At 43.3% G+C, this 12,640-nt stretch overlaps 1 protein-coding gene and 1 non-coding gene across 2 annotated transcripts in view; both read right to left on the minus strand.

Moving 5' to 3' along the window:
- Positions 1 to 12,640, minus strand: part of ABCA13 (ATP binding cassette subfamily A member 13) — a 370,934-nt gene that overhangs the window by 193,284 nt on the left and 165,010 nt on the right. The window contains 5 exon segments of the mRNA XM_059729347.1: positions 1,255 to 1,389; positions 4,051 to 4,120; positions 9,491 to 9,556; positions 9,558 to 9,821; positions 11,425 to 11,539. Coding sequence (XP_059585330.1) covers positions 1,255 to 1,389; positions 4,051 to 4,120; positions 9,491 to 9,556; positions 9,558 to 9,821; positions 11,425 to 11,539 — 650 coding nt within the window.
- Positions 9,377 to 9,486, minus strand: LOC132251022 (U6 spliceosomal RNA). Its single transcript, XR_009462832.1, has one exon. It is a non-coding gene; the product is annotated as a U6 spliceosomal RNA (small nuclear RNA).

Raw genomic sequence — 12,640 nt, forward strand, 5'->3', positions numbered from 1 at the left:
GGTCATTCCCTGGCAAAAAAAACAATGGAGTCTCAGAGTGTGAAGTTTCCTGCCAGTGGGCTTCAGAGGAACAGCCCAATGCCAAGGCATCACACCCTGCTCTACCACCTGGCTTCGCCTCCCATCCTGCTGGTAGGGGAATTGACATAGGATATGCTCAACTGCTGATGATCCTCCAAAGAATCATCTCGCTACACAGAAGAAATACTCAGGATTCTTTGTTCATTTTTCAACAGATTGTCGTCAACTGCCAGCATGGGATTCATGTATTGTAGCAGAAAGAAGTCAACTCATGTTTGACATTTCTTGACCTTTCAGTGCTTCATATAACATTTGCATTATGTATGTTGTTCATGTCTAAGACTGTGGAGCAATAGTACACAGCATTGAATGGCAGCAACAACCCTCATTATAAGTTAAAGGCTTTTGCTTGAGATTCTGTTACTTACGTTGGCACACCTACTTTTCCATCTCGGGCTTCTATTTTTTTTTAATTTTGAAATAAATATAAAATTAGCAGAGCAAAATATGTGATATACAGATGTGAGTGAGTGTAAATCCCAGATGCTCAGAAAGGCAAATTAGAAATCATTCCACATGCCTCAACCACCAAGTCAGGATCACTCATAAATGTGTGGAGAAATTTTGAAAAATTAAAGATCCCAACATTTTCTGAGAATAAATTTGGGGTTTAGCTACTCTCAATTGTGCAACTGTGGCCCACAGACATACTTGGGATGGGGAAGCGGGGGGGGGGGGGGGGGGGAAGGGTAACAAGAAATAAAACAAAAACAAGCTATTTAAATACTGTCCTTTAATGGTTTGAAAAGCAACCTTTTTTTTAAATAAGTGGAGATTCTCTCTAAATAAGTCTTAAGGTATGGCCTTTTAACTCCAATAGGATTTTGCTACTAGATTGGACTCTGTTATTATCAAGTGTCAAATCAGCCCCAGAAGTCCTTACCCAACTATCTGCACTCTTAATAGAAAGCAAGATGTGATACCACATTACAAATTCCAGTCCATCTGTTAACACTGTTTACTGTCCTAGATATATATGAAATATCTGTTATGTATTAGTTATGAATTTGGCATGTCAAGGCTCTGACTCTGAGTACTGAAGATTTTTCTAATTGTATTTAAAATGGGAGGAGGGAATCAATTCATTTAATTAAATTATTAAATCTACAGATGCTGAAAAAGAATATTTAAGTGGGTGGTGATTAAAAAAAAAAAAGCCCTCATTGATCTTACCAGGAATTGTGTTGCTGAAATACCAGCCAGCTATAAAACACATAATTGAGTCAAAGAAAATCATCCAGCATGCCCATCCAAAAGTAATAGATCCTCCTTGTGGCAAGGTCTGGTACATGTTGCTCCACTGAATTCCTAGAAACAGAAAAAAAGATCAGAATTAAATCTGTAAAGCACAACAGGTAGGTGGGCCATTAATAGGCCAAGACGAAACACTTAATATACTAAAGCACTGACAGACAAAAACAACATAGTTAATAACTGTAATTTTAAAAGAATAAACTGTTAGACCTCTTGGTCTCTCTTTGGAACAGCAGGTAATATTACTGCTGAGAAAATATAAGAGAATTCAGAGTGGCAGGGTTTTTTTTCTTTTCAGTTTTAAGTTGCTTTTTTTTTTACTTGACTGTTTTGGCAACAAAAAAAGTCCCCAGAATTTCAAATAAAATGTGAAAAGGTATGTGTGTATGCATGTGTATGTGCGTGTGTTCAAAAAAAATCAGGCATGTGTGCATACATGTGTGCATACGCATGCAAGAAATCAAGTGTGTGCATGTGTGTGTGTGCACACGCTCACACGCACAATAAATCAGGCGTGTGTGCGCACACACAGTTGTTTGGATGTGCATGCAATAAATCAGGCTTTGGACAGAATGTTGATATCCACAATGAAATAAGCTTATAAAAGACCTAGAGCAGATTTATTTAGCTGAAACCCCCATATCATAACTAAATGGAGCATATCGTTGTTTATCATTTATATGACAGCAGTGCCTGGAGGTGCCAATCCATTACTGGGGCTCCCAACACTAATCATTTCCAAAAGTTTTATAGTAAGTCAAAGTAAGTAGGAGGAAAGGAAATAAGATATGAATCAATAGAAGTAATTAGGATTTAGACTTGATAGAGCTACTTTATGGCTCAAATTACAAAGTTCAAACAAGTCACTGCATTTTTCCACATAATTTCTCAGAAAGTGGCAACAGTGTACAACAGAGCAGCTCAGGAAATCCTATGAGGAATATTTTTCATATCTTGAGAAAACCAGAAATTTGGGGAAGGTTTCCCCAGAAATATCACTTTTGGCCCCCCAAAAGCCATTTTTCCTCACACCAGCAGGGATTTTTCAACCAGATCCACCATACTTCTTAGCTTCCACTTAATTACAACCCCCGCAAACAGCAGCTATGCTTGAGATAGTTCCACTTTGTTACTAGGAGAGTTTTGCCACTTATGGCAGAAGAAAGAGAAGACTGAACCTGGGATCAATTACAGAGTTAAAAAAAATCCCTACTCAGGCTATAATCATGAGGATTAAAAAAAAAAGGGGGGAGGGGGAACCCATCCTTCCCCCCGCCCCGGGCAAACTCTGGCTGGTGTCTGGGAACAGGGAGGGGGGTTAAACTTCCCAACCCCTGAGTACAGAGCTGCCTTGCCACAATAAAAATTTACTGCTGGCTGCAACTATGGACTACAAATGCCAGAGCCACCTGGAAGCAGGAAGAGGAAGTAATGAGCAACCCTGCAGGGTCCTGCTTCTGTGATTCTGGATTGCAAATCCCAGAGACCTCAGAGGCAACAAGAAGAGGAAGCAAACACACAGCCCATGCTAGCTGCGTGCCAGACAGCCGTGCTCTAGTGCCCCCCCAGTCTCTGGCCTGAGATCCAGCAGGCATGTGGCTGCATTTTCTGAATCAAAAATGAATGTCTGTATAGTTGTTTCTCAGTTTAATCTCTGCAGTTTAGACTAACCTGCAAAAACTGAATCAATTCAGGCTTGGGCTGTTTGACTGTCTGTATTTAGCCCTCGACCACTGAGATCCCTGGACTTTGGATCAGGCACAATGTAATCTTCCTAACAGATTTTGCACCAATATGCCTCATCATAATTTCTCAAATGCAAGTATTTTTAACAGGTTGAACCCCAAGCGCTGCTGCTAACAAGATGACACAATACAAGACCGAAAGTACAGCTTTAATAATTGAGCCACCTCTGAAAGTCCTCATCGTGAATTTCTTAACAAAACAAGTATACAATGTTTTCCTACAATGTGAACATATTTGAATTACAGAACCAATATAAATTGCCTAAAAATCATCTTAAATTTCAAATTGAATTGAATAAATGAAAAAAAACACTTTAAATCATCTGAAATGTTGCTTCTGGAAGGCAGGGAGAGACGATACTCATATGGTACCCAGAGCTACCCTTTTTCTTAACAGTTAAAGAAACTTTTATCCTCAGTAATGAATTCCCTGTCCCTTTCATAAACATTTCCATGGCCAAAATTCTATTACTGGGATACTGAGAACTCTCTCCAGCAGTAGACCAACACCAGATCAGACCTAGGATAAAGCCACTCACAGTGCTATTCTGTTAGATGTAATTTGGCTACAGATCTAGCCTTCTATCTATCTTCACAGTACTGCTACTGAGTGAAGATAGCATGGCAGTAGTATAGTGCTACCTAACAACTTCTGAGAACAAATTAAATACTTCAGTTATCTTCCAGTTGCTGAAAAATATCTGCAATGTTGGGAGTGTGGATAGGGTTTTCCCTGCACCCTGCATTATCAGCCCCTTTCAGCCATTGTAGCCTTCCACAATTTAGAGCAGCTTTAAGAGGAGAGAGGGGAAAGAACGTAGGGGCATTATGGGGCTTCACACCTTATATTCTGAGTTCAGCTGCTCACTGACAATCTGATGCTCTTTAGCACAAAGCAAAAGGCATAGGTTCACATTTAGCTCTCCATAAACCATAATTATAAAAGCTTCTAGCTAACAGGAGATCTTACCTGTTTCTTGGCCTTCAAAGAATGTAATGAAAAACACCCCTTGTCCAAAGGCAGTTGTAGACAAAAGGCACTGCAACAGTACAAAAGAAGCAGGAAATGTACATGTATAAAACTTTGTGAAGAAGCTGAACTAAGTCCAAATGAAGAAACAATGGACCTTTCAGTTCCACGTAAGTTAATGATCCAGCCTTTCTTTTTACTTCTTGAACAATATTTATCTGCATTTTGCAGAAGTACACTCTCAAACTTAGAGAGCTTTACTGACTTAGTTATTAATATTTGAAGGCATTATTTAACTTTACCACAATTTATGGAGCATCATAAATCCACCACATATTGAAAATATATAATGCATAACAGTGGAAGTATGTATAAAGCAATTTATTTTCTGTAGTAAGTGAATGACCCAGAACTCACAAGAGGCGGAGGTTGATGGAACATACATTGTGTACTGTACACTGGGAAGGTATTCTACTGCAAGGAAATAACATTTAATTTCCAATGGAGCAATATAAATGGGGCATACTGCATCAGAAAAGCACAAAATGGAAAATGACCAAGTTCAGGGATGAAATGTAATAAAGATAGATGACTGATGGTAAATGGAAAAAATTGCTGGCCAGAATCTGAAGGCTAATAGAGGAAACCAAATCATTACTATATATTAATAAAATATAAGGCATTGTGGTATGGGGAAAGTTCTGTCGTTTGAATGTAAATTCATAACCAAGGTCTTATGTATTTTAAGATAGTGATGTCCAATGTGGCTGTATATAGAGCCCTTCCAGTACATTGCCCCACCAAGCCATAGTTATTCCTGCTGTACACACCCTAGATCTGGGAAAAAAGCAATGAAGCACTCTTGGGGACAAGCCTCTGCCACTGCCCCCAAGCATACCAGAAACAGAGTTTGAGAGCATTGTCACAGAGGCTTTACTGCCCCATTTCCAGGTTTGGTTCATGAAAACCAGGAGCAAGAAGGGTTGGGGGGGGGGGGGGATGGGGAAAGCCAGTATGCTTCTCAGTGCTCTCTCAAATACCTGGGAAGCTATACAGGTATCCCCTCATGTTTCTGCATCATTTGATACCCTGGGAACAAATCCTCTCAGGTGCCTAATATGAAAAGTAAGGGCAACTGTCCCACTCCCCAAAAATAAGCAGCCCTTTTACCTGTTTAGACCCCAATCTTGCAGTGGCCTATCATTATGCCAGGACTGGCCAACCTATGGCACACATGCCACAAGTGGCACAGGCAACTGCTGTGTGTGGAACAAGAACCACATTTATTGTTTATGAACATAAAGTTACCTGATTGCTTTTGCTTACTTTTATCTAATATATGTGTGTATACACCTACCCTAGAATCAAAGAGCAGTACGTTGGACATCTAGGTTATACTGTTTGTTTCTCTGTAATTATGGCATGATTTAAATTGTTTCTCTGGTTGTATTTAAAATATTTCATTTGTTGTCACAGCATTAACAGGAAGTTAATGGTGTGCAAAACATTAAATACAAATTCAAATACAAATGACTTCTAAAAGTCATTGAGATTATATCTGAAATATACATCAAAAAGAGAATTGTTTGCCTAAACTATTTCTGTTTCTATCCTTACATTAATACTTAAAAAATTAAATGGCCTAAACTCATGCTGTTATTAATGCAAAGTACAGAACCTTCATGATCCTTCTGGGCCTCAACAGAAGTATCACAGGCTTCTACCCGGGTCTAATCCTGAAGTCTTTACACAGGTTTTATGTGGTCTTCTAAGAATACTTTCAAACTAGGGGGCTTTCAAGTTTAGTATTAAGTAAGTTCTCTCTGGGGTTTATTTTGTCCTTTATATAAGATGATGTATCAATGCACGAGCAGAGTCTTCTGAAGTAGAGGTAGTCTTTTACATTAAATAAATACATTAGGAGGAAGCCAGACAACTGAACGTAAATGTGATACTGATTCACAAAATACTTTCTGAGCAAATAGACTGATTCTTAAAACAGAAATTTCAGGAGAGTAACCACTAGGCATGTGCGAAGCAGCTAGTATCCACTTTGGATTCGGTTGATTTGGGGGACAGCGATTTGATTTGGTGATTCGAATCACTGTCCCAAATCGATTTGACTGAATCTGATTCATAGATTTGACCACCACTGAATTGACCAAACCTCCAAATCAAACAGGCCCCATCCCCGCCCGCTCTCCCGGCCCTGTCAATGGCTGCCTGCCCAGCCCCAGCATCCCGGCACTTTTTTTTTTTAAAGCCCTGTTGCCAGGCAGGAGGGCAATCCCTGCTGCCCCCCACTGCCCTGCACTGTGTGGGAGGGCTCTGCCACAAGCCCCAAGAAGTCCTGAGGCCACTGCAGTGAACGAATGGTCAGAGGATCAGGGCTCATGGCAGAGCCCCCAACACAGCACGGGGCAGTGCGGGGCAGCAGGGATCACCCCCCCCCCACCCCAGCCTGGCATCAGCCAGTGAGTGTGGGGTTTTTTGTTTTTTTTTTTAAAGAGCTGGGATGCCAGGTCCTGGAAAGTGGGAGGGGGTTGGGGGGCACTCAGGGGAGCTGGGGGAGCAGGCAGGGGATAGGGCCTGGCAGGGGTCCCCCCATGGTCCCCTCCCCCCTCCTCCTATGCCCTCCCCACTCCCTACTTACCAGCATGGAGTCTGGGTCCAGCTCCCTGCAGCAGTGAGCAGGGACTGCCCAAATCTCTGAAGCTTTCTGAATCTTTTCCGAATTGATTCAGACCTTTTTGTTGGTCTCCTGATTCAATTCAGATTCAGAGATTTGGCCGCTGAATCAGGCCAAATCTCCTCTGAATCAAATCAGCACTTGAAGCTTTGCACAGCCCTAGTAACCACCATCACCATAGCTCAGTCCATAACAAAAACCATATATAACAAAACTGCTCAGCAGAATATAGCAAAACTCCAAACAGATAATATGGTAACTAGTTAGTGGATAATTTCCTGACTCCTACTATTATCCTGTCTGCTAACGTACAATTATTCCACTATATTTTAAACAAAATTTAAGAGAACATCTTACACATTTCTACAGCACAAGCAATATCTGTAAAAGACACAGAAAGTGCAGCATGTATTCTTATACTTGTTTTCTGTAGTTATATTTTAAACAAGAGTGCTTTCTACCTTTCACTAAGTTTTTATACTAGTTTTCCTGTAAAGTAGTAATGTTTTTCCTCAGATGCAGTGCCATCCCTTTTGTGGATGGCATTAATTTTTCATGGTATTCTTGTGTGTAAAAAAGAAAAAAACATGTATTTAAGAACGTATCTTTTTCCATCATGCATGCAGCACTAGGAATATAGAGCCTTATGCTCTCTATTGGGTTCTGTCAATTCCCTTGAACATTCATTTTCAGATTCTCTTCTGTTGCATTCAGAGCAGTATTTCTTGGCTAGTTTCCCATCAAGGAATGCTATGCAGTTTCAGTGAGATATAAGCCCAAATGAGAATCTACAGACAAAGTAAGGAAGGGGGTTTTTTGTTTGTTTGTTTTATAATGGTTATAAATGATGCAAATAAATAAAACAACTTTAAAAGAGAAAGAAAGAAAGAAAGAAAGACTTTTGACTTTTAAGAGACCTTTATTCCCCGGAGGGTGATAACTCGGAGCCAGTAAAGAGCATGTACAAGGACGCCCGAAGCTCTGGGCCTCATGGACAAGGCCTGGGCTCATGGCCTGCAAGGCCTGCCCGTACACTCTAGAGAAAAAAAAAAACAACACAACGAACATAAGGACTATTTACAGTATTTACAGTTCTGCCAGCAGGGACACCCATGGAGGCCTCCGGGGTCGACCCGCATGAGCAACAGTCCAGGGCCTCGGCCCGCTTGATGAGTCTCTGCGGCTTGAGCAGCCGGTGGCATCACAGTACGAGGATCAGGCGTCCCGCCTCGACCCGGCACAGCACCCCCTCGAGGGCCCAGCGCTCCTCAAAGGCGGGCACCGTCCGCCGGAGGACAGCGTGCTCAAACTCGAGCGAGAGGCGGGCCCGCACCAGCAGGCGGAAGAGCTGCAGGGCGTCAACCATCCCGGTGCCGGTGAGCTGGTTTCGCCAGCTCTTCAGGGTGGCCATCTTGGCCTGGCCCAGCAGGAAGTTGGCCAGGCTGACCGTGGCCCGCTCGGCCACCCGGTATGGAAAGGAGTGGACATAGGCGTCTTCGGAGAAGTCTCGGCCCAGTACCCGAAGCAGTGCGCCCAGGGCGGCAAAGAGAGGCTGCTGCCGGGGGCAGTCAAGGAATGCGTGGAAAATGTCCTCGTCCAGCACCCCCGGGCAGAAGGGGCAGGCCGCCGAGGCCGCTGGGTCCAAGTGACGCACAAAGGTGCCGGTGGCCAGGATGCCGTGCACAAGCCGCCACTGCAGGTCGCCGGTCTTCTTGGCGATGGGCGCCTTATACAGCGTGCGCCACGCCGGAGTCCCGGGCCGCGCCAGGCGCCGCCGCCACACAGTGTCAGGGCGGCCGGCGAGCACCTGGGCGTGCCGGGTGCGCACCACCCACATGTAGAGGCCCTTACGGGGCAGGGTGCCAAAAGGGCAGCCCGTATTGCTGCTGGGGGGGCACCGGGAGCCTGAGCAGCGTGTTGGGCCGCTCGGCCAGCTCGCTGGGTACTGCTGGGATGATGGGTAGCGGTGGGAAGGCGTGTTCCGCGGCATCTGCGGCAGGGAGGGGCCGGCGAGTCTGGAGATGGGCTTCCAGGGCGGTCACTGCCTCCGTCGGGAGGGCGGCCCTAACGGCCCGCAGAAGCCGCCCCGCGGTGCGGACGGAGCGCATCGCCAGCCGGGCAGCCAGGGCCTCGGGTGACAGCCAGTCCGACCAAGCGGGGTCCAGGAGGTTCTTCAGGCGGGTGGAGCGTGCCTCGACGAGAGCTGCCGTGAGGCTGGCGGAGGCCAGGCTCGGCACGACACGGTGCAGGGCCGGGTTGTGGACCAAGGGCTCTCGAAGGAGTTGCGGGAACCGCAGGTGCCTGGCCTGGGGACAGAGATGGAAGGCCGCCCGCCAGGCCCGCACCATGCTGCGGTAGAACGGGGGAAGGACCGCCCCGTTCAGGAAGGTGAGGTCCCGTTGAACCAGCTCCTGGTCAAAGCCGAGGCCCCCCACTCACCGCAGGAATCGGCACACCAGCTGTCGCCACGGGAGGTGGCCTTCGGTGTACACGAGACGCTGGAGGGCCTGCAGCCGATAGGCGGCCACCCTGCTGGCCAGATCGATCAGGCCTTGGCCCCCCTCGCCGGTGGGCAGGTAGAGGGCAGCTCGTGGGAGCCAGTGGCGTCCGTCCCACAGGAAATCGACCAGGAGCTGCTGCCGGCTGGAACGCTTCACGAATTTGCGTGTCATCCTTGCGCAGGGGCCATGCTAATCTTCTCTGTATCGTTCCAATTTTAGTATATGTGCTGCCGAAGAAAAAAGTACTTACAGTAATGGTCTGGTTGGCAAAACTCAGTTGGTTCTGCAAAACCAACAAAACTATGTAGGGTAAAAAAACTTATCATATACACAAGGCTGGCACTGAGGGCTGCTGTATTGGCACTGCTAAAAAATGCGCCCATCAGGTAGCTTAGCATAACAACTGCAACTCCAAAATCAAGGAAGAAGAGGAAGATGAGGAAGCTGTCGCTGTAAGCAAAGATGCCGCTCACTTTTAAAATGACAACCAGAGTGCAGCTGCTTATAGCAAGTACAGCTATATTCTCTAGAAACCAGGCTAGGAACTGAATGGATGGGTGCACGCCCATTGTCTTCATATACTGCAAAACCAAAGAAATATCCTACAGTTAATATATAGCTCTTAAAATGTAAGTGGAAGAAAGACAGCAAGAGACATTGCTAGCATTCTCCCCAAAGATCACAATCGTATTAACTTCACCCTTGTATTAACAGTATAAGGGATAAGAGTGAGACCTGGTAAAACATTCTGTTGCTTTTTTTTTTAAGTTATGGCTCTATCCTGATGACATTTGCTTTTGAGCATAATGCAGATGATCAGGAGGAATACCAATGAGCCTAAAGGGCTACTTATGTTCATGGGCATAACGTTTATTTGCAAGCATCAGACTCTTAAATTGTAACACCCCTGAAGTAGGAATCTCCCCTTTTTATGCTTAAAACTACTCTGTGCATCTTCAGCATGAAAAAAAACAACAGTAATAAAAGATAGCATAATATAACCATAATAATGAAAACCTGTGAACTATTATCAGAATGACAAAAACTAAGAGCCCTGCAAAAAAATTATAATATTGTGCAAATATGAAACACTCCTATCCTTCAATTTTTGTTTTTCTTACTAAACTTTCTGAAAAGAAAATGTGCCATTTTAACAAACGTGGTAACATTTGCAATTTTCCTTCTTGTAGGATTTGCAGTAGAATATGGATTAAATTCTTCCATTCTCAGCTTCTGCATAGGAATCCTCATGAAAACAGATATTAATGACACCACATACTTCCAAGACCACCACTTTAAAAAGCACTAGTTGAAATAAAATAGTATTTTTAAATTGTTTCAACCAAGGAGTAAAAGGCATTTTGCAGACATAGTGAATTAATATTTAAAACACCCCTGTAAAATAAATGAGCCCTCTTTTAGAAAAGAGGAAAAAACAGTCTAAAAAGTTTAGATAATTTGCCAAAGTTCAACAGTAAGTCTGCAGCAGAATGAAGAACAGCACTTGGATTTGTGGGACAGAAATGGTACTATGTCTACACAGCATCTACATAAGGTCCCAGTTCTGCAAGATGCTAAAGACAGGGTGTGAACTCCCATAGATGCTACCTTCAATGAAATAACATGTTTTCCCTCTGTGCACTTCTCCTGTAAAACTGAAGAATACTGTTCAGAGCCATTTTTATTCAGTTCAGTGAAAACTATCACAATGTAAATGCATGCATATTTTCTCAAGTAGACTGTCTTTTCTTGTTTTTTTATTCTCCTACTCCAAAGAAAGGTCATGCTGATTGCTAGTACATAGTTACTGTTTGAGAATGAATAAACATACCATCAGCTGAAAGCATGCAGCACCTAGGAAGATCAGGATCTCTGTTGGTAAGACTGGTTTTAAAGAAAGGGTCTCAACTTTATATTTTACAGTGTTTTCAATTGTTGCTCTCCTCTGTTTCAGATATAAATTGCCACGCTGCAATGTGAAGCTCAAATTCAAAACAATATCCCTGTGATTCTGAGCTGGCAGGTAGAACTCAGGCTCACAGCTCAAAAGAAGAAAATGAAAAATAGAGCAGTTTTATAAGTACACAAAGACATCTCTCAAAGATTTTTGTTGTCACTGTGGTTTGTAGTATTTTAGGCACACCACTGGCAAACTCGTTTTACACTAGGTCCACTAATTCTTACCTCTTCAAGACAAATTTCTCTCTCATAAACCAGTTTCCGGACCATGCCAGCGACAGATACCATCCATGTTAGCATCATTATGAGTGGGAAAAAAAACCCTATGTTGTTCAAGAATCTGAAATCACAAATATATCTGTCAACCCCTAAAAAATGAAAGACTATTAGATAGATGTTAATATCCAGACAGTGTTATTCAGAACATACACATAAAAGAATAATGCGTGGCATGTGTCAAACATTCACTTTAACTCAGGTCTAGAAATACTTTTTGCTGCTACAAGGTAAATATATGTACTATAATTTAACAGTAACAGTAGAAACTTTATATTGCCTCTTTGAAATGAGGCTTTATTTACAGTGAAATATAATTACTGAAGTAAGTTCAATGTACTATTTCCAAATGAAAATACTGAAAGTGCTTGACATAATATCTGCTTTGCAGCATTGCTCTAGTAGGAAGTATTCCTCACCTTAATGTTCACTATCTGCATTCTCATCTTTTGGTTTTAATGACACTTATCTTATGCATATATAAACCACATACTGAATCATCACATGCCCATAGTGTCTCCTCCCTCCAATCCCTTTCCCTCTATATACAATTATTTTTTTCTGACAGTCCATTCATAACACCTGATGAAATAGGTTGTTGCCTACAAAAGCTCATGCCTCTCTGAACCAGTTATTTTACGGTGCCACCCTACCCTCACTTCTGTCTAACTTCAGACTAACACAGCTAACCCCCTGTGTGCTCCTGGAAGGCACCATGCCCAGCTGAATGAAAATGATTGCAATCAATCTGCTCAAGAAACTTGCTCAGATATCCCAAATGTCTTCTTTCTAATCAGATACCAGTCAGATGAACCAACCAGTTGTAACACAACTATACATTTGATCAGTTAATAGCATGACAAAACAAGGAATAAGCCACACAGTTATTCCACAAAAAAACATGTAATAACTTTGTGGCTCATTGTTATCACAGCATTAATTGAACATGTGACCATGTGCTCCCCTGTGGTTGGGCTCCCCAACAGCAGACAAGGCTCCCAGCTGTGGGGGTATACCATGCACTGCCATAGATGCAAGTCCTGCAGCTAATGGGGCTCATAACCACAGGAGCACTCCATGTGCTGGCACGGTTGGAAGTCCCTCAGCTGACAGGGTTCACAGATGCAGCAGTGCATAGGGCACTCCTGCAATTGCAAGCTCTGTC

The sequence above is a fragment of the Alligator mississippiensis genome, chromosome 5, assembly GCF_030867095.1.
Source record: "Alligator mississippiensis isolate rAllMis1 chromosome 5, rAllMis1, whole genome shotgun sequence".
Lineage (NCBI taxonomy): Eukaryota > Metazoa > Chordata > Crocodylia > Alligatoridae > Alligator > Alligator mississippiensis.